Genomic DNA, 21,998 nt, shown 5'->3' on the forward strand with positions numbered 1-21,998 from the left:
GTAGTCCCAGCTCAGCCTAGACTGAGCGCCCCGTTTCGGTGCTGGGACTGCGAGTCCCAGCAAGCACCGCCAGGCGCAAGGCTTCCGGTCTGCCGTCTGACGTCTTCCCCCGCCACTGAATCGGAAGTTCTGGCTGGCAGTTGCGTGGAAATGGGCACTGGTGGGCAGAATGGGCTTCGGCCTGGCAAAGGAAACACCGAAGGGGTTACAGCGGGAAAGGGGAAGACGGATGAGGTGACAGTGACTTCGAATACTGATGCCTCGGCTTCCTGCCAGTACAGGTGCATCGAATGCAACCAAGAGGCCAAGGAGTTGTACCGCGACTATAACCACGGCGTGTTGAAGATAACAATCTGTGTGAGTTGTCAGGTGTGGGGTGTCCTTGGGGGAAAAAATGGCGCAGCGAGATTTGGGGACCGTGAGAGACCGTGGAATCTTTGCCAGCTTTTTAGGGTGATGAAAAATCAACGAGTTTCAGAGTGCTTTAATACAGACTTCAGTTCGAGGCTTGACATTTCCGTTCCGGCTCAGTCGAACCTTTGCATGAATACCTGTAGTGGTAGAGAAGTGCTGCCTACAGCACTTTTCCCACACGGCTCGTGTTTGCTGACCCAGGCGAACAAATCCTCGGACGGAGATGGATGCATGCGTTGTGCAGAGAAATTTAAAGATCTGATTAGGCTGACATTTGGGCTCCCGTCAAACTATTTCATTCTTATTCTCCCTTTGATTAGACAAATGTTACCGTCTTAACACTTCATAACCTACAGTAAATTCTCCTAGATTATTTTTTCAGGTTTCATGAACATACATTATTATGTACGAAGCACTATGCTGGACGTTGATGATATAAAAACCAAAAACGAGGAAGTAAAAATACTGTTTTCGAGGTGTTCCATAATCTGTTTACAGAGAATAACTTTATGTTTTAAAAAACCACAAAATTGGAGGTTCTTTGGGGGACATTGGCGAAGAATCTGTCACAATATAGGCAGTCAATACATTTTTGTCCCCTTTCTGATCTCCTGATGACTTTTTAATAATTCTCATTTCAAAAACATGGCAAGAGTAATTTGCAAGGGAGTCAACAGTGTGAAGGTGCACCTGTTTCTTGTCAACCATCATATTAATAATCATTCTTGTGCCTGCACTCTCAATTTCCTGTTCTTTGAAATTGTTTCTCTCATTTGGCAAAATTGAAACATATTTCCTGATCTGACCCTACACCCTTGCTACTGAGCTTTGCTGGGGAGAAAACACCTTAAATTCATGACCACTAACCTCAGGTATGCCTTGATACCATCTGTCCATCATGGAACACTTCACTAGTCCATTCATGTTCCCACTCCTTTGAACAATACCCTGTCTCTCCTCAAGTTTCACATATATCCTCTCCTGCTTCGCCAAGAGAACTTCCACAAACTATGCAACCACATAAACCCAGTACTAGTGTTCGAAATGCATCTGCTCAATCTTCCCTTCTGTTACTAAGAATGAACTATTCATAAACATGTCCAAGGCCAATGCCTCCACTCATGCACCACCCTCTTCCATTTACTTCAGGACACCCCTATAACAGTACTCTTCTGCTCTCTGCTGATCATTTCATTAACATAAGTACTATCATTTCTTCCATAAAAAAAAAAAGAAAAAAAATCTTGACCCCACTTCCTTCTTTAGCTCCTGTTCTTTCTTCTCCGTTTGACAGCAAAAATTCTTTAAAAGATGTTTTCACTTGTTCTCTTTATTTCCTCTCCTACTTTCTCTTGAATCTACTTGAGACAGGCTTTCTTCTCCACTCCAGGCTCACCCCTGCCCTCCACTAGAAACTGACCTTGTTAAGATCATCATTGACTTCCACTTTGATGGAAGTCATTCCCAGTTAACTGTCAGCAGCATGTGCCCCCCTTGCTTCCTCCTCCCCATAAATGCTATGATCACTTGCCAGGACACCATACTCTCTAGATTTCTTCTTAATCTTGCTGGCTTTTTTCTCTCAATCTCCTTTCTGATTCTGCCTCACCTCCCTTCCTATCTCTTAACCGTGGAGTACCCTGATGCTTGGTTCTTGTTTCTGTCTATATACTCTCCTTTGAAGAATTCTTTCTTGCTCATGGCTTTAGATACCATCTAAATGTAGAAAATTCCCAAATTTATACCTTCAGCCTTAACTCCCTTGAACTCCAGACTCAAATATCCAGCTACTTACTTGACTTCTCCATTTGGACGTAACTAATCAAGGGGAAGGCATTGGCACCCCACTCCAGTACTCTTGCCTGGGAAGTCCCATGGACAGAGGAGCCTGGTAGGCTACAGTCCATGGGGTCGCTAAGAGTCAGACATGACTGAGCGACTTCACTTTCAGTTTTCACTTTCATGCATTGGAGAAGGAAATGGCAACCCACTCCAGTGTTCTTGCCTGGAGAATCCCAGGGACGGGGAAGCCTGGTGGGCTGCCGTCTATGGGGTCGCACAGAGTCAGACACGACTGACGCGACTTAGCAGCAGCAGCAGCAGCAATCATCTCAAACTTTCAAACAGTTAATGGCAATTCTATCATTTTCATTCCTAAGGCCAAAAAATCTTATAGTCACCCATGATTCTTCTCTTTCACGTTCCTTATTCAGTTGCTCAGCAAGTCCTGTTAACTCTATCTTCAAATTACGTTCAGAATCGTCTACTTCTCATCACCTCTACAGCTACAAATGTGGTCCACATGCCACTGTGTCTCATCTGGGTTATTGTCACAATTCCCAGGTGGCCTCCCTATGTCTCTTTGCACCTCATGACATGGCAGCCAGACTGATCCTTTTAAAATTAAGTTAGATTCTGTTATTCCTTTGATCAAACTGTCCAGTGACTTTCATCTCACTCAGAGTTAAGGCCAAAATCCTTGCACTGGTTTTAAGGCCCCCTTTTTGTCCTGCACTCCCATTGGCTGCCTCATATTTAGTAAACCAGGAGAGTTCCTTGCCCAGAGACTTTGCACTCTGCCTGGAGCACTCTTCTCTCACATGCTGCATGGCTAATTCCCACACCTCCTCAAGGACTTTTCTCAAATATCTTATCACAGAGGCTTACTCTAACCACCCTATTAAAAATGATGATCTCCCTTTCAAGTCTGGTAAACTTTATCACCTTTCCCTGCTTTATCTTTCTCCATAGTACCTATCGTCTTCTAATATTGTCTGTAATTGACCTTATTATTTATTGTCTGTCTCCTTCCACTGGAATGTAAGCTACACAAGGACAGAGATTGTGTACATTTTATTCATTAATGTGATTGGATCACCCAGGACAGTGTCTGATACATGGTTATTAAATAAGTATTTGTTGAATGAATGAACCATTTCTAGCTTTTTAGATGATCATATCCTTAGCCATCCTGGTCTGAGGGAGAGAACAGTAAGTTATATGTGGTCTGAACTTAATGACTTTGGGCTAGTCCAATTAAATAGCCCATCTGAAAGATGACAGTCACATAACTATGAATATTGTTTGTCCAAAGAAAAGCTAGTAAATGCCTATGCATTTTAGTTAGCAATCATTATTAGTATAAAATAATTTATATATTTTTTTAATTACTGGCATTAGGCTAACAACAACAAAATCCCTCTCAAACCATCAGACGCTGGTTTCTCTATACCTTTATTTATGTAAAGATAATTACTGGATAGCTATTTAGGTCAACAGCTATACTATCACCCACTTCCCTCCACCCCCAGACTCCCAGCATTACACCTTCTCACCCAGGAGACAGATTTTAGAGTAATATTTGGAATATTGAATGGTGGGACTATACATTTTGAATTATTGTACACAATCATTCTATAATGAGATGGAGTTTGTACTAACCTTGTTTATATTATACTAATGCTTAGTAATATGCATAATTCCATTACTCAGAAAAATCATTCATTTGGTGCCAGACTCTGAAAATTAAACCATAAAATAATTTTTTAAAGGCTGTCCAAAAGTCCTGTGATTAAAAGTAAAAGAGTTTTAGATATCATGTTGTTTTTTATATATGATGAAGCTACAGATTTTTTAAAAAATAATTATTCTTTACTTATTTGTGGCTGCGCTTGATCTTCATTGCTGCATGAGGGCTTATTTGCGGTGAATGGGGGCTATTCATTACAGTGAGCGGACTTCTCATAGCGGCGGCTTCTCTTCTTGTGGAGCACAGGCTCTTGGGCGATTGGGCTTCAGTAGTTCGGGTGTGCAGGCTCAGTTGCCCTGAAGCATGTGGAATCTTCCCAGACCAGGGATTGAACCTGTGTCCCCTGCATTGACAGGCAGATTCTCATCCACTCTGCCGCCAGAGAAGTCTGACATAACGCTGTTTGTTGTGGGAAAAGTATCAAGTTTCTAGGTGGTTACAGTCAGCAACTTATATGTACTTTGGTCTCTTCTCTGCTGTATTTGGAGTCAGCAAGCAGTATACTCAACTTGATCTCCTCACAGTATTTTTTATTCTAATCTCCCTTCCCTTTGATGTGATGCATTGTAGAATTAGAGAACATAGCAGCAGAAACTAAGTCATATCCATGTTAAGACTGAGCTGGTGGAAGCAGTATTTGAGTTTCCTGGGTGTTCATGGTCCCTGTCCTGTAGGGATTTCTTGGAGGACAAACTTCTCTTTCAGGATACTTGACTATTAATAGTAAATTATATAGAATGGAGCAGTTTTGCCAGAATCATTCAGTTCATTTCAATCACTCAGTCGTGTCCAACTCTTTGCAACCCCATGGACTGCAGCACGCCAGGCTTCCCTGTCCTTCACCAACTCCCAGAGTTTACCCAAACTCATGTCCATTGAGTCGGTGATGCCATCCAACCATCTCATCCTCTGTCGTCCCCTTCTCCTCCTGCCTTCAATCTTTCCCAGCATCAGGGTCTTTTCCAGTGAGTCAGTTCTTCACATCAGATGGCCAAAGGACCAGAGTTTCAGTTTCATTATTAGTCCTTCCAATGAATATTCAGGACTGATTTCCTTTAGGATGGATTGGTTGGATCTCCTTGGAGTCTTCTCCAACACCACAGTTCAAAAGCATCAATTTTTCAGTGCTCAAGCTTTCTTTATAGTCCAACTCTCACATCCATACACGACTACTGGAAAAACCATACCTTTGACTAGATGGACAATCGTCGGCAAAGTAATGTCTCTGCTTTTTAATATGCTGTCTAGGTTGGTCATAGCTTTTCTTCCAGAAATAAGAAACCTTATTTACTCAATTTAGCTATTTCGCCACAGGATGCTTTACTATATTTGTGGGGGCGGGGGTGTGTGTGTGTGTGTGTGGTTTTACTCATTACATTCAAGGTGAAGGAAGCACTCAAATGAAAAGCAAATAATAGAGGCAGAACAAGGTAAAAATTCAGCCTAAACTGATAGGGAGGGAACAGCAGACTTTAATGAACTCTCAGTGTTTCTAAAATCCTCAGCACGCTGGGAAGGGAAGCTGAGCACAGCACATAGCATGTCACGTGACACCAGGAGCTGCCTCTTCTGTTCGGTTTATGTCACCCTGTGCTTATTCCATTGTAGCACTTTTAGTAGCATGTTTATTTCCCTTCCCCTTCTAAACTGTCTGAGCCACCAGGGCAGTGCTTCCTGGGTAGCTCAAAGGGTAAAGAATCTGCCTGCAGTGTGGGAGACCTGGGTTCAGTCCCTAGGTTAGGAAGATCCCCTAGAGAAGGAGATGGAGACCCACTTCAGTGTTCTTGCCTGGAGAATTCCGTGGACAGAGGAGCCTGGTGGGCTGTAGTCCATGGAATCTCATAGAGTTGGTCGGCTGGGCGGCTTTCACTTTCACTTTCTAAACTGTAAGGTCCTTGAGATTAGAGCTTATGTCTCAGGGTAGGTATCCAGCACTGTGGATATGCCTGGTCCATAGAAATGGCCAAGTAAAGAGAGGCTGTTGCTCTGAGTGTAGTAGTCATTCCAGACACATGTGTCAGGTAAGTGATTGCAAAAGGAATAGCTGCGCTGCCCTGTCTCCTGCTGCTGGCTTCTGCCTCCCTCCTTCTGAAATATGTCCAAATCCCATCTTAGACTTTTCATGCTGTCCGGAGTGGCTTTCAAAGAATTTTTAAAGGACAGAGAGAAGATCCCTGACCAGTCTCTGGTTTCTTCATCTTAAAATGAAGTAGCATCTCTGGCCTTCCATTCTTATTTATTTAAAGACAGGAAGTATTCTCCACGTGAGTAGCACAGGGAGAAGATCCAGAAAACTGCTCTGTTGTGTATATATAATTTCTGATTCTGTGGCTACTGTTTAGACACTGGCTTTCTCTTTGCTCAGCTAAAAAACCTAACCTGTTACACCTCAGATGTATTCAATTCAGTTCAGTTCAGTCACTCAGTCATGTCCGACTCTTTGCGACCCCATGAATCGCAGCACGCCAGGCCTCCCTGTCCATCACCATCTCCCAGAGTTCACTCAGACTCATGTCCATCGAGTCAGTGATGCCATCCAGCCATCTCATCCTCTGTCGTCCCCTTCTCCTCCTGCCCCTAATCCCTCCCAGCATCACAGTCTTTTCCAATGAGTCAACTCTTTGCATGAGGTGGCCAAAGTACTGGAGTTTCAGCTTTAGCATCATTCCTTCCAAAGAACACCCAGGGCTGATCTCCTTTAGGATGGACTGGTTGGATCTCCTTGCAGTCCAAGGGACTCTCAAGAGTCTTCTCCAACACCACAGTTCAAAAGCATCAATTCTTCAGCACTCATTTAAGTGGATTTAAATTCAGGGTACAGAGAAGGCAATGGCACCCCACTCCGGTACTCTTGCCTGGAAAATCCCATGGACGGAGGAGTCTAGTAGGCTGCAGTCCATGGGGTCGCTAAGAGTCAGACATGACTGAGCGACTTCGCTTTCACTTTTCACTTTCATGCATTGGAGAAGGAAATGGCAACCCACTCCAGTGTTCTTGCCTGGAGAATCCCAGGGATGGGGGAGCCTGGTGGGCTGCCATCCATGGGGTCACACAGAATCGGACACAACTGAAGTGACTTAGCAGCAGTAGCAGCAAATTCAGGATAATAGCACATCTCCCTCCATTGGTTCACCTGATGACTAGACATACACACACTTCTTGTAATGACGTGAGTGAAATGGAGAAACTTGGAATTGAATCTAACTCTTTATGACATTGGGAATGCAGGGTTACTGTTCTTCAAGGCACTCCATTTTTCTTCTAGCACTTTGATGTAATCAAAAGGTCTTCCTAGTATGTTTGCATATCCATCATTTCTTGTATTTCTACTTTATCCTCTCAGAGTTTCGAAATTGTTCTGTTTTTTAATTGTAGCCATTAGTTTATGCAGGGACTAGTTTCCCTGCAACTTTGTAGCTAATACTGATTCAGATGTTGCAATTCTAATGAGTTTGTTCCTGTACTTGCATTTTGTATGTTCTAATGGCATTGGGGTTTCATAACATTGTAATCACCTGTCCAAAAGGAAAAAAAAAAAAAAAGCCATTTAATAGGAATTACTGAGGGCCCAAGGGCCTTAATTTGGGCAACTCAGAACCAGGCAGCACAACCCAGTTCCTTACATACAGCCAGCGGTCTCCAGGGTCTACTGTAGCCGAGAAAGACCATTTTCTTGCCATTTTCTCAATGGAGAAAAAGAAAAAGGCTCTTTTTGGTAGGTGCCACCCCAGGATTCCTGCCCGCCTGTAGCTCTCAGAAGTTCTGGGTGTAGGGTTACTTTTCTGAACCCCTTTCTCAAAATCATATTTCAAGAGCCACAAAGTTGGAGCCATCTAGTCAACAGGCAATGAAAGTACATTCTGAACTTATTTATTTTTTAACAGTTCCTACAGACAGAAAGTAGCATTTTCTGAAATATTTTCCTGCCTGAAATGTCTTTAAATCAAATATCTTTTTTAGCTTTTTCATATGAGGTTAAAAGATTAATATTTTTACCCTAGAAGATTATATTTACTCATTTGAAACCAAGGCTTGTATAGATGAACATTTTATATCTGAATGGAAGTTTCAATAAATGCTCGTGCTGGGTTGCTCAGTAGTGTCTGACTCTTTGCGACACCATGGACTGGAGCCTGCCAGGCTCCTCTACCCATGGAATTTTCCAGGCAAGAATACTGGAGTGGGGCGCCATTTCCTTCTCCTTGGGGAATCTTCTCCTACGTCTCCTGTATTGGTAGGCAGGTTCTGTTACCACTAGCGCCACCTGGGAAGCCATCGTTAAATAAATGCTGTTACAACCTTGCTGCTAAGTCGCTTCAGTCGTTTCCGACTCTGTATGACCCCCATAGACAGCAGCCCACCAAGTTCTGCCATCCCTGTGATTCTTCAGGCAAGAACACTGGAGTGGGCTGCCATTTCCTTCTCCAATGCATGAAAGTGAAAAGTGAAAGTGAAATCGCTCAGTCATGTCCAACTCTTAGCGACCCCATGGACTGCAGCCTACCAGGCTCTTTCGTCCATGGGGTTTTCCAGGCAACAGTACTGGAGTGGGGTGCCATTATTGCTATACAAATCCAAAATAGAATCTGCTGCTTTGAAATCCTCTAAGATTTAAGAATGTATGAATATATTTTTTCTAATATTGTCTTGCATTATTTCAGAAATCCTGCCAGAAACCTGTAGACAAATACATCGAGTATGATCCTGTAATCATCTTGATTAATGCTATTTTATGCAAAGCCCAGGCCTACAGGCATATTCTTTTCAATACCAAAATAAACGTAAGTTGTGATAATTTTTTTTTTCTAATTTTGCTTGATGATTTTGCATTTTGAAATAATAATACTTTTGAACAGAATTAAAGAACATTATTTAAAAAAAGAAATTCTAACAAGAGTGAGTCTTTCATAGACAATGTCTGGAAATTTCTGGAAGTAGCAGGCATTGCTTTTTAAAAAGGTGTGCAATGTCTAGTGTGTATTTAAGAACACGGTCACTGGCAGGAAGTTGACAAACCATCATCTGGATTGCCTTTTTAGTAGGTTACCTTTTGAAACAGATGTCAATAATTTTGAACAGAATAAAATTAAACATAACCTGGTAGGGAGAGAATTATCCCTAAAACTAAGCAAACATTAAAAGAAAAATGTTTTTTAAATGTAACATTGCATGGTATACTCTGCTATTAAGGGAATGGCTGATTGGTTTAGTTGCTAAGTTGTGTCTGACTTTTTGTGACCCCAGGGACTGTAGCCCACCAAGCTCCTCTGCCCATGGCATTTCCCAGGCAAGAGTACTGGAGTGGGTTGCCATTTCCTTTTCCAGGTCATCTTCTTGACCCAGGCATCCAACCCACATCTCCTGCATTGCAGGTGGATTCTTGACCACTGAGCCACCAGAGAAGCCTGTTGAGGGAATATATGAGATGAAAACTCAGAAAAGTCCTAATAGATACAGTTGAATTTTTTTTTTTTTCAAATGTACAATTTAATGAATTGACTTGAATACTCTTAATAGTTTGGCTAGGATTGACAGATAAAATACAGGACACTTAATTAAACTTGGAAGTCAGATAAACTAATTTTTTAGCATATGTTCTAAATATTGCACGGAACATACATACATGAAAAAAGTATTTGTGGTTTATCTGAAGTGCATATTTAACTGGATGTCCTGCATTTTTATTTGCCAAATCTGGCAACCCTAATTTTGGGCTAACAGGGACAGTAACAGTGCAATTTATTATCCCTGTCCTCCTTGCTGCTGCTGCTAAGTCACTTCAGTCGTGTCCGACTCTGTATGACCCCATAGACGACAGTCCACCAGGCTTCACCGTCCCTGGGATTCTCCAGGCAAAAACACTGGAGTGGGTTGCCATTTCCTTCTCCAGTGCATGAAAGTGAAGTGAAAGTGAAGTCGCTCAGTCGTGTCCGACCCTCAGCGACCCCATGGACTGCAGCCCACCAGGCTCCTCCGTCCATGGGATTTTACAGGCAAGAGTACTGGAGTGGGGTGCCATTGCCTTCTTCGCCTGTCCTCCTTCCCCCAAGTTAAATAACCCAGGCTGTTTTGTAATATAATTGAAGTCTCAGACTTGCCTATACATTAGAAACACCTGGGGGAGTGGGTGGGGGCACAAGTTAATTATTCTAAGCCAAGGCCTCACCCAGAACCAGTTAAATCAGAATCTTTGGCAATGGGATCCAGGCATGAGTATTCCTTGAATCTCCCTGCTGCTCTGCTAAGTCACTTCAGTTGTGTCCGACTCTGTGCGACCCCATAGATGGCAGCCCATCAGGCTCCCCTGGACCTGGGATTCTCCAGGCAAGAACACTGGAGTGGGTTGCCATTTCCTTCTCCAATGCATGAAAGTGAAAAGTGAAAGTGAAGTTGCTCAGTCGTGTCTGACTCTTAGCGACCCCATGGACTGCAGCCTTCCAGGCTCCCCCGTCCCTGGGATTCTCCAGGCAAGAGTACCGGAGTGGGTCGCAATTGCCTTCTCCGCTGAATCTCCCTAGTGGATGCCAAAGTGCAGCCAGGAGAAGCAGTGTGCTCATGGGGCAGCCCTAGAGGGTCACACCCATGCTTATCCCTGGACAACATCAACTTTGCACACACACTTTCTCTTCCCCTCTTTACACAGATAAATTTCAACGAGTAGGAGAAATGTATAGAAAAAAGCCAGTTTTTGTTGCCTAGCATTTTCTGTTTTTGCCAAAATTTCAGACTCTAAAACTTCCAACTGATTTGCCACCTTTAATTGCTGTCCTTCACTATTTTAGTTTATACTCATCCAACCTAGAGGCAATTTTTTAAAAATCATGTTCAGACTAATAGTTTCTTATGAGGTGTCATGAAATCTTAAGATTAAATGTGTTTACTGCTGCTTCCACCCATCCTGAGTCACATAAATTCTTGCTTGATTCTATGTATCAGACAAATGTTGAGAATATAACAAAGGATGAAGTGAACTGCTATTTAAAGCAGTGATTCTTAAGGAGGGGTGCACATTAGCACTCATCCTCTGCCTGAGTGTTTCACACACTCAGGCTGCCTGGAGTGTCCTTCTGCAGATTCTGAATCAGGACTGGGGCCTAGACATTTGTATTTTGAAAAATCTCTCCATGTGATGCTTCTGCTGAACATCGCTGATTAAAACCTAGTGGTTACATACTGAATACAATTTGCATTTAACTGGGCAGTTTCTGAATTCGAAAAGCTACTAGATCGGACATTCTTCAGAACCGATCAAAGTTAGCTCTGTCTGTGCCGGTCAATATTAAGTAGTTGTTTCTTTACCTGCTTGAATGGCAATGTCTTTTTGACAGATGCACGGAAAACTCTGCGTATTTTGTCTGCTTTGCGAAGCATACCTGAGATGGTGGCAGCTTCAAGATTCCAGCCGAAGCATTGATCCTGACGATTTTATCCGATACGCTAAGGAGTGGGATTTCTATAGAATGTTTGCAATTGCTTCTCTAGGTAGGAAGAAGCCATGCTTTCTACTATTATTTGACCGACTATTTTGATTTTAAAATTAAGGTGCATGGTTTTAATCATTGGTAAGAGGAGCTAGCTAGAGGACTTGAGACTAAATTTCAGCTCTGCCACTAATCTCCTAGGTGAGTTTGTCTAAATTACCTGCTTTTTAACTTTTGTTACCATGCATAGGTCATGGAAATAATTATGCTTATCAGATACAGGTGTTTCATAAAGTATTTTGAGACACAGTATCTTAGGTAAAATTCTTCAGTTTAAGTTATGATTATCTAATCTGAAGATTACTTGAATCTCATCTTTATTAAAACAGATTAATAACTGCCAGACATTATTCAGGGTATTCTAATTACTATTATTACTAATTATAATAGTTACTAATTATTATACTAATTACCTACTCATATACTATGTGCAGGGAAAGGGCTACTCCCCAGAATTCTTTGAGTTCTGAAATTGCTTTTCTACAGAATTTGAAATTTGTGACTTAGGTCAGAATTGGGTTGAATTCATTTCTGTGACTATGTTATTACTGACTGGTTTCTATGCCTTTCTACTTCTAAAATCTTTTTCCTTATACTGAAATATTATTCTAGTACTATTAAGTCTCCATGCCTGCATGCTAAGTCGCTTCAATCACATCTGACTCTCTGTGACCCTATGGACTGGGACCCGCCAGGCTCCCCTGCCCATGGGATTCTCCAGGCAAGAGTCCTGGAGTGGGTTGCCGTGCCCTCCTCCAGGGGGCCTCTTGCATTAGCAGATTCTTCACCACCAGTGTGGCCTGCACACCACTGCAGCGTCGTATTTGTGGGCTCTGTGTCCTCTTTCGTCCCTTGTTCTCGGGCTGCCCTCACTCCCTTGGCCCTCTCATCCAGTCCCCAGTGGCTTTAAAATTCATCTATCTGCTGAGAATTCCCAAATGTACATCATAATGTTAAAAACTTCCTTGAACAAATCACCTAAACCAAGAGCTATAACCTAATATAATTTTAAGCTTTAAAGCAAAGCCTCTTAGAATTGCTATAGATGAGCTGCTTTATGTCTATAATTAAAAAGCAAAACAAAACAACAAACTAACCAAGCTTGTTTTCAAATAGTTTGGAATTTCTGTAGCACTTACTCTATAGTGGCTGTTTTGACACTTGAACAGAAATTTTTTCTCCTATTACATTTATATGTGTCTTAATCTAATCCCTAGTTAGGTTGCAGATCCCTAAAACAGCTTATAAAGAATGTCTTACACAAATCTAGCATTTTATAACTTAAAAACTGTTTCTACAGTATCATCAACTCAGTTTTCACAACCATCCTCTTTGGTCGGTGGGTTGGGTTGCCTTCCCTATCTGCAGTTGTCAAAGAACAAAAACAGGAAGGGCCAGTGGTCTCCCTGAAGTTCCCCCAGCAGGTTAGCGTCAGTGCAGAGCCAGGGAAGGTCTCCTGGTGCCCCGTCTCTTGTTTTCCCCGCTGCAGTTCTTTCTCCACTGCTGCTCCTCCTGAACCCATCTGATGTGTGAAAGCTCTAAGGGCTAGGGCTCCCTAATACCTGCCTGTGAAAGACTGTGTGGAGCCCAAAGCGGGTGCAGCTTCCTCAGTCTCCCAAGTTCTAAGCTAGAAAGGCGTGATGCAGTCTGCCATTCCCTCCAGTGCAGGAAACCCTTCTCTCTTGATTCCTGCAAGACTGTGTCTCCAGTGACAGGAGACCACCCACCATTGTTATTAGATGGTTCTTGTGAGGAAGTTGTGTATTTTGATTATTTTCATTATTATCAGTTAAAAACCCAGGATATATAATCTGCCTGTTTGAACAGATCCTTGCAGTGGATGAGCCCTTCAGTCGTTTTGAAGGGAGATGGTGTGTTTTCCCTGAAGACTATACCAAATTCCATGGGGGCTAACCATCCTAAATTACGTTTATGGATCCTGAAAGTGAAAGTCGCTCAGTCATGTCCAGCTCTTTGTGATCCCATGGGTGATACAGTCCTTGAAATTCTCCAGGCCAGAATACGGCAGTGGGTAGCCTTTTCCTTCTTCAGAGGATCTCCCAACCCAGGGATTGAATCCAGGTCTCCCGCATTGCAGGCAGATTCTTTACCAACTGAGCTACTGGGGAAGCAAACAATCAGGAAGGTCCCACCGAGTTGCGATCCTAATTATGGATCCTAATTGACCCATATGAATCCTAATTATGGACTATGGATCCTAATTACCTATATTTGGAACCTCTTTATTTTGGCTCAGTTCAGTTCAGTCGCTCAGTCGTGTCCGACTCTTTGCGACCCCATGAATCGCAGCACGCCAGGCCTCCCTGTCCATCACCAACTCCCAGAGTTCACTCAGACTCACGTCCATCGAGTCAGTGATGCCATCCAGCCATCTCATCCTCTGTCATCCCCTTTTCCTCCTGCCCCCAATCCCTCCCAGCATCAGAGTCTTTTCCAATGAGTCAACTCTTCGCATGAGGTGGCCAAAGTACTGGAGTTTCAGCTTTAGCATCATTCCTTCCCAAGAAATCCCAGGGCTGATCTCCTTCAGAATGGACTGGTTGGATCTCCTTGCAGTCCCAGGGACTCTGAAGAGTCTTCAACACCACAGTTCAAAAGCATCAATTCTTCGGCGCTCAGCTTTCTTCACAGTCCAACTCTCACATCCATACATGACCACAGGAAAAACCATAGCCCTGACTAGACAGACCTTTGTTATTTTGGCTAGATTCAGTTATAGAACATTTTAGAAGGAATGCAGTTATTTCTCCTATGATACAATACATGTGTTCCAGGAAAAAAAACATGATCCTGTATAAACCTAAATAACACAGCTTATAGGAGAAAATCTTTTTGCCTTTTCATAATATGTTCATGGGGTTCTCAAGGCAAGAATGCTGAAGTGGCTTGCCATTTCCTTTTCCAGTGGACCATGTTTTGTCCACTTTGATACTTTTGAACTGTAGTGTTGGAGAAGACTTTTGAGAGTCTCCTGGACTGCAAGGAGATCAAACCAATCAGCCCTAAAGGAAATCAATCCTGAATATTCATTGGAGGGACTGATGCTGAAGCTGAAGCTCCAATACTTTGGACACCTGGTGCAAAGAGTTGATTCTGGAAAAGACCCTGATGCTGGGAAAGACTGAAGGCAGGAGGAGAAGGGGACAACAGAGGATGAGATGGTTAGATGGCATCACCAACTCAATGGACATGAGTTTGAGCAAGTTCTGGGAGATGGTGAAGAACAGGGAAGCCTGGCGTGCTGCAGTCCATGGGGTTGCAAAGAATCGGACATGACTGAGCGACTGAACAACAGCATAGGAGAAAATAGAATTAGGGACAGACCAATCAAAATGTATGCAGCTGGGTAGTCAGAGCACTAACAATCTTATTAATAACAATCTTCATAAAATAATGCAGTTAAAAGATATTGTTAAATTCCTAATTGGGGACAGAACAGATTGCACTCTGTTCTGACTGTGGGATACCAGGGAAACTATTGCTTCTTCTAGTCTGGACTCTGTCTCTTCATACTTTCTGGAAGGATATGGAATTACACTCAAAAAGTTTGTTAAGATGAATACGGAATGTTTTTAATTTAGGTAACAGACTATTCAAGGTCTTATGGCTAAGAGGCACTTCATAAAGAGTAGGTAAATCAACAACAAAAAACATCTTCATATGTAATTCCTAGGCTGTGTCCCATCTTCAAGATGTAAAAGCTTCCATTCTCCTGTCTGTTTTCTCTGTGGAGATCTCTAGGAGTAAAAATGCTTAAACAACCTGATTTCCTGAAAGGAACTTCGGAAAGTTGATGATTACAATTCTTCCAGAATTTCTTTTTCTCCAGAGAGCGAAATACTTCATGAAAGAATTATCAAAATGTTTTGGAAATGATACCAGCAGGATTTGACACAAAAGACAGGGGTTATTTAAAAAATAATAATGAGAAAGAAAGAAAATTTTCTTTTTTTATTATTAATTTTTTTAATGACTTTTTTTTTAATTTAATTAATTAATTTTTGGCTGTGCTGGGCCCTCACTGCTGCACAGGCTTTTCTTTAGTTGCAGCGACCGGGGTCTGCTCTGTGGTTGCGGTGTGGGCGTCTCGTTGCAGTGGCTGCCCTTGTTCCTGAGCGTGTGCTCTAGGGCACAAGGGCTCCAGCAGTTGCAGCATGTGGGCTCAGTAGCTGTGGCACCTGGCCTTAGTTGCTCCGCGGCATGCGGGATCTTCCTGTACCAGGGATCAGACGCATGTCTGCTGCATTGGCAGGCAGATTCGTTACCAGTAAGCCACCGGGGAAGCCATTATTATTAATAGTAGTATTTATTATTTGGTTGCACTGGGTCTCTGTTGCTGTACTTGTCGGGCTGTCTCTAGCTGCGGCAAGCGAGGGCCGCTCTTCATTGCTGCACGTGGGCTTCCTATTGCTGTGGCTTGTCTTGTTGTGGGGCACAAGCTCTAGGTGTCCAGCCTCGGTAGTCATCACACGCAGGCTTAGCTGATCCATGCTAGGTGGGATCTTCCCAGACAAGCGATCAAAGCCATGTCCCCTGCCTTGCCAGGTGGATTTTTATCCACCGTACCACCAGGGAAGTCCAGAAAATTTGATCTTGATAAATCATTTCTTTTGTCATCAGCTGATAGGCTGTATTTTGGAATTGTGGTTTATTTGTTTTTAGGGGGCTCTGGTTTGGATCGAGACATTTGTATCTTTATTTTCCATTTCTTCCTTAGAACAGACTGCCTATTTTATTGGCATTTTCGCTTTCCTGTGGGTAGAACGACCCATAAGAGCGAAAGAAAAACTCAACTCCACTTTGCTGCTGAAGGCATTATTGTTATCTAGCTACGGAAAACTCTTGCTGATCCCAGCTGTGATTTGGGAACATGATTACACACCCCTGTGCCTCAGACTCATTAAAGTGTTTGTTCTTACGTCAAACTTTCAGGCAATCAGAGGTATGTTTACATCTTACTCTGTTTTCTCAGCTTTCAACCCATAGACAATCTATAAAGCCTTGTTTCTAGAGTCCAGTTTTTATATAACCTATTAAACACTGGAACTCTTTGTAGAATAATAACAATGCCTAACGTTTTCATAGTACCTTATCCATGGCACATATTCAGTATTAGTTCAGTTTAATCACATGGTACTTTTTAGTTTTCAGACTGCTCCCTTATGCATTGCATCCATCCTGGGGGGTCAGCTATTGTTGTTCAGTCACTCAGTCATATCCAGCTCTTGCAACCCCATGGACTGTAGCCCACCAGGCTCCTCTGTCCTTGGGATTTCCCAGGCAAGAATACTGGAGTGGGTTGCCATTTCCTTCTCCAGGGATCTGCCTGATCCAGGGATCGAACCTGTGTCTCATGCATTGGCAGGTTCAGGCAAGTCCTGTGGAGTCAGTAGGGCAACTATTATTACCTCCACTTTATGAATGAGCTCCTAGTGACTTGTCCAAAGCTACATGGCCAGGCAGTTGTCAAGCCAGGCTAGAATGCCAGGTATCTGCCTCACAACTCAGGAGAGTTCTTACTACACTGAGGAAAGGTAAAGCAGCCCTGCGTGTTGTCATTTATCCCATACATTGTGAGGAGTGCTATTGTAAATGAGTGTATTAATATGATATTTCTTATAATGCTTAGCATCTTGTAAACTATAAAACCAAGAGTATCCATTTTTTTCCTGCTATTCTCTTTATAACCTTAAGATCTAGCTTTTAGTTTCCTGTTTAATATTCATGCGACTCTGTCTTGATGAGAGCAGAAGAAGCTTGGTATTTTGTTATCAGCAGATGCTTTGGTTCTCCCAAAAGCTTTGCAGATGGAAAGGTAACAATATAGATTAATAAGAACAAATAGAGATTTTCTAAGAAACAGTTTTACAAAACCATTCCATTCACACTGCCACACAATTTACATGCCAATTTCATTTAAACTCTTAAGAACTTATCAGTTGCCTTTTCTTTTTCAGTGACCCTAAACATCAACCGCAAGCTCGCCTTCTTGGCCATCTTGAGTGGCTTACTGGTGGAGAGCACCATGGTGTGTTTCTTCCAGAGGATGGAGTGGGCAGTCGGAAGTGACTGTGCCATCTATAAATCTCAAGACTTTTGAAGAGGTACAGAGCATCTCTCAGTGTTCTTGCAGCCAGACAGGTGTCCTCAAACTAGACAGATGTCATTGCAGAACAAGTAACCCCCTGTCCCCACCCTAGCACCTGGGTACCTCGAGGTCACCTCTGTCTCCCTGGGGGACGCTAGGGTTCTGCACTCTAGTTCTCTTGTCACCCTCAGTGACATCAGCAGCTATGTTTTTGTTTCCGGGTCCCTGTTCTCAGAGCTCTCTAACACCTCCCTTCCAGCTCACTCCCACCAAAACCTCAGACGCTGAAGTCTGTCCCGCTGACAGCTGTCTCCCACCCTTTCCAACCATTCTGCTCCCTCCCTCCCACCACCACTGCCTTCTGCTGCCTTTTTTACCTCTCTCCCCCAAACCTCTTACTTTCCTTTACCTTTGTCCCATTTGCCTCTCTCTTAACTGGGCCTGGAACCTATAGGCAGCTTGCATCATCCTCCATTAGTCCCTTGAAACAGCCGGTTCCCTGCCCTTCTATCAGCGTCCTCATTAGAGCTCTTGGGGTGAGTCCATCAGCTCTTTTCTCTGCTAAGCTTGGCAGGTCGCCCCTGCGTCTGCACAGAGCGCGGCTGGGTGTGCTCCTCTGTCTTAAGGTCACCTTTACGGACCCCTTTCCCTCCCTCCGCCCCCACCACACACACAGTGGCCTTGGAGCAGTTGTTCTGAAATCTTCCCCGCCTTACTTAACCCCGTGTCTGCTCTCACTTTGCTGAGAATGGAAACTTACCACAGACTTCCCAAGTTTCCTTTTCCCTTCAGCACTTGCTTGGTCATCTGCCCTCTTTCTTCCTTCCGTCCCTCCTGTTCCGGCACTGTGCTCAGCTTGTCTTTCTCTCCAGAGCTGAGTACAGCCTGAAGGTATCCTCCTGCCTCTGGTCACTGTCAGCCTCTGGACCACCACCAGCCCCCCACAGCCTGTGTTGGGGTGGCTCATGGGGTAGACGTAAAGGAGTGGCAGGTGGTAAGGAAGGGAGGGAGCAGGCAGAGTAAGCTGAAGCAGCTCTTGGGCACCCCCCTCATCCCACAGGCGCAGCTCTGAGCCTTCTCTGCCTCTCCTCAGCAGCCCTCCCACCCTCCACTCTCAGCTCACCCTCTTCCTCTCCAGGTCCTCAAAGACACTGCTCCTTCCTCACCCTCTCTTCTCCACAGTGACTCTTTCCCCTCTGCCAGCAGACGTGTGCAGCACTTTACTTTAGACAGGCTGCTCTGAGCCCATTTCTCCACTGCCTCTCCTCTTTGTAAAACACACTTTCTCCCCAGTTTCCCGAGTCAGTGCTCTGATAACAGAAGGCAGCCAGCCCCCAGCTCTGCTAGGGCCCTGCTCACTGCTCTGCTCCAGAAGCTGCTGCCTTCCCAGACAGGCCGCCTGTGCCCCTCCTGGCATCCGACCTTCCTTTTCCCTACCCCTGTCTGTCTCCCATGTCTTGCCTCAGCCCTCCACTTTTCTCACCTGCTGTACAGACACTTGGCTTTGGCAGCAGCATGGCTTGACCCATCTAGGGCAGGTCGCTTCCGCATCTTTCCAGACCCGATACCTCCAGTCTCCCCTCTCTGCCAGGTCACTCATGCCCTTCCACTGCCTTCAAGATAATTCCAGGACAGCCTGGCTGTTACCTCTAAAATTGAACTCAGTATCCCCAGCCCTCACCAAAACAGAATCTTCCTAATAGCCTTTTTAGCTGTTCTTAGTTTTGTTTTGTTTTTTTAATATTTATTTATTTTTGGTTACCCTGGGTCTTCTGTAGTGCATACAGCTTTCTCTAATTGCAGCGAGGAGGGCCTTCTCATGGTGGCAGAGCTTGAGCCGCTCACTGCGGCGGCTTCTCTTGTTGAGCACAGGCTCTATCTAGGTGCATGGGCTTCAGTAGTTGTAGCACTTGGGCTCGGAAGTAGTGGCACACAGGCTTAGTTGCCCCATAGCCTGTGGAATCTTCCTGGACTAGGGATCGAACCTGTGTCCTCTGCGTTGATAGAGAGATTCTTATCCACTGCGCCACCAGGGAAGTCCCCTTTGAGCTTTTCATCTTGTCACTCAGCCCCCAGCTCAACCCTCATCATCTCCTGTTTCAAAGTTTGTAACAACCCCCTCACCGACCTTCAGTCCATCTTCACAGAGCGCCACTTCTGGCGCCTCTTTGGATTCTCCACCCCTTCTTACTGTTGGCCAGAGTTTCGGTCCCTTCCTGAGCACCCCCTTTCAGTTTTCTGTGAGCGTTAGTGCTCATTTCTCCTCTGCGGGCAGGTTTCTACCCACATTCTCCATTATCCTTTCCTCATCGCCAGATAGTTCACACTCCTCTCCACTAACCAGATTCAGTCACCTCTGCCTCTCTGTGGAATGAAGACTTTCCAAGACTTTGAGTCTGTCACACCTGCTCCTTCCAGTGAGCTCCTGGGGCCCCGCTCAGTCACATTCCCAGAGCTCCTGAGACTGTCCCAGTGCTGAAGGCCTTGCCCCCACTTTTTTTTGTGCTTCTGCCTTTTGAGCTATCCAGTATAATTTCTGTGAGGAGAAGGTCCCCTGTCTTTAGCAGCCGTTTGAAAGCCATTTTCCTTTTTAGGTTATCTCATGTTTTATGCTTGTTTACACTTTACATTAAAGTGCCGTGTATTTATGTCTACCTCCCTCAACCTGGTTTGGTGCCCGGACAGACCAGGCCTGAGGTAACAGTGTCTCCTGTAGTACAGAGCCTGCCCTAATAAGTATTTGTTGATTTGATTTTTTGCGGAATGTGCCACTCTAAATACTGTTTTTATTATCCACAGTTTCATTTTTTACTGTCTGTGGCATGACTGGTTGCATCTGTAAAATAGAAGACGTAAAAATACAAACCAATCTTCTCATTATTGTTGTGTAAAACAAAGCAAAGCTTTGGATATACTTCCTGAAGAAGAAAGCGACGGTTATGGCATTGGGAACTGCTAACCCATGTCGAAACAACTAAACCACATACGGAAACACTCACACAAACACAAGGAATGTTGCTGTGGGAACTAATGTATGCAACGAGTGAAGATTATACATTATGGACGGTTCAGGTAAGCGCTGGAACTGAAGGAACATGAGTTCATGAGTCACACAGAAGAAAAGATCTTTGTTCATGGCTTTGACATATTTATATCTTTTTAATTTAAATGTTAATGGTTAAAATAATACTTTGTATTCTTACAAGAGAAATACTTTTTTCTTAATAAAGTCACAGTAAACTGAGCTTTTGTGAATTTTTAATTCAGAATATTCCCCTGTAACTTACTCTTAAAATCAGCTGATTCAGAAATAAATAACTAAAAACAACTGAATTGTACATCTAACAAGAGTGAATTATATCTCAGTAGAGCTGTTACTAAATAAATAAACACCGCCTCTCTCCTTTTCTCTCTGCCTGCTTCACTCATTTGTTCTTTCACTTATTCATTCCACAGATACTGAGCACCTAGTCTATTAGGTCAGACAGTATGAATGCAGCAGTAAAAGAGACGTGGCACCTGGCCCTCTAGACACTGAGTAGTGATGGATTTAGAAATAGGAGGAGGTAACTGTAGGTAACTGTCTTTTTATCAAGCGGTGAGTATAGGCTATTCGGGAAGGGCAGGATGGGAACACCTGTTCCAGTCAGAAGTCAAAAATGTCTTCCAAGGGAAGGGGAAGGGACAGAGCTTTCCAGTAGCCTGGAAGAGAGGACAATGCACACAAACTCATGGAGGGCAGAGCACCAAGGGGCACAGGCTGGGGCTGAAAGCAAATGGTCCAACTGGGTAGAGTGTGAGCTGTGGGAGTTCCACAAGTGATACATGGAGGACGTGTACGGTTCGGATTATGAAGGGCCTCGTGAGTTGTAAATTATCCCAAGGATGATGAAACCAGTACAGAAAGCTAAAGAATCCAAAGTAAAAAAACGGGCTTCCCAGGTGGCGCTAGGGGTAAAGAACCTGCCTGCCAATGCAGGAGACAGGTTTGATCACTGGGTCGGGAAAATCTAAAGAAGGGTATGGCAACCCACTCCAGTATTCGTGCCTGGAGAATTCCATGGACAGAGGAGCCTGACAGTGGGCTACAGTCCATAGGGTCACAAAGAGTCAGACACAACTAAAGCGACTTAGCACACACAGCTCAGCAAAGTAAAAAAAAAACAGGACAAAACCCACTGGAATAACATCACAGAGTACTCATAGAATGGAGAGGACTGTTGACCACCAGATGGAGCCTGTCAGTTTAAGGAGAGGAGGAGAAAACATGGTTCAAAGACACAATCAAAGGGGAAAAAATCATTTAAAAAACAAGTATGAGGGGAAAATGACTTAAAAAATACACTGATCATAGCTTTTCAAATCTTTGGCTAAGATAAATAAACTACATCATCTATTTATAAATTTATATTGTCTACATCCCAGTCTGTCTTGATCACCATAAAGGTATTTGTTAAGTTTTAAA

At 43.7% G+C, this 21,998-nt stretch overlaps 1 protein-coding gene across 2 annotated transcripts; it reads left to right on the plus strand.

Moving 5' to 3' along the window:
• The first annotated feature begins 90 nt into the window (after positions 1–90).
• ARV1 (ARV1 homolog, fatty acid homeostasis modulator) lies at positions 91–20,777 on the plus strand. 2 transcript variants are annotated; one of them, XM_006055548.3, is made up of 6 exons: positions 96–357; positions 8,605–8,724; positions 11,272–11,425; positions 16,163–16,387; positions 17,403–17,549; positions 20,333–20,777. In XM_006055548.3, the coding sequence occupies exons 1-5, from the start codon at positions 151–153 to the stop codon at positions 17,543–17,545; spliced, it is 849 nt and encodes a 282-aa protein (XP_006055610.2). In that variant the 5' UTR covers positions 96–150; the 3' UTR covers positions 17,546–17,549; positions 20,333–20,777. The 2 variants fall into 2 exon arrangements, with proteins under 2 accessions (XP_006055611.2, XP_006055610.2); XM_006055549.3 differs by lacking the exon at positions 8,605–8,724 and having other exon boundaries at positions 91–357.
• The last annotated feature ends 1,221 nt before the right edge of the window (positions 20,778–21,998 follow it).

This window comes from Bubalus bubalis, chromosome 4, assembly GCF_019923935.1.
Source record: "Bubalus bubalis isolate 160015118507 breed Murrah chromosome 4, NDDB_SH_1, whole genome shotgun sequence".
Taxonomy (NCBI): domain Eukaryota; kingdom Metazoa; phylum Chordata; class Mammalia; order Artiodactyla; family Bovidae; genus Bubalus; species Bubalus bubalis.

Excerpts from the sequence above, each read along its gene's own strand:
- ARV1 (XM_006055548.3), top strand. The coding sequence starts at position 151 with ATGGGCACTGGTGGGCAGAATGGGCTTCGGCCTGGCAAAGGAAACACC. Across the intron at positions 358-8,604 it reads TGTTGAAGATAACAATCTGT|AAATCCTGCCAGAAACCTGT; the intron begins GTGAGTTGTCAG and ends GCATTATTTCAG. Across the intron at positions 8,725-11,271 it reads TTTTCAATACCAAAATAAAC|ATGCACGGAAAACTCTGCGT; the intron begins GTAAGTTGTGAT and ends TCTTTTTGACAG.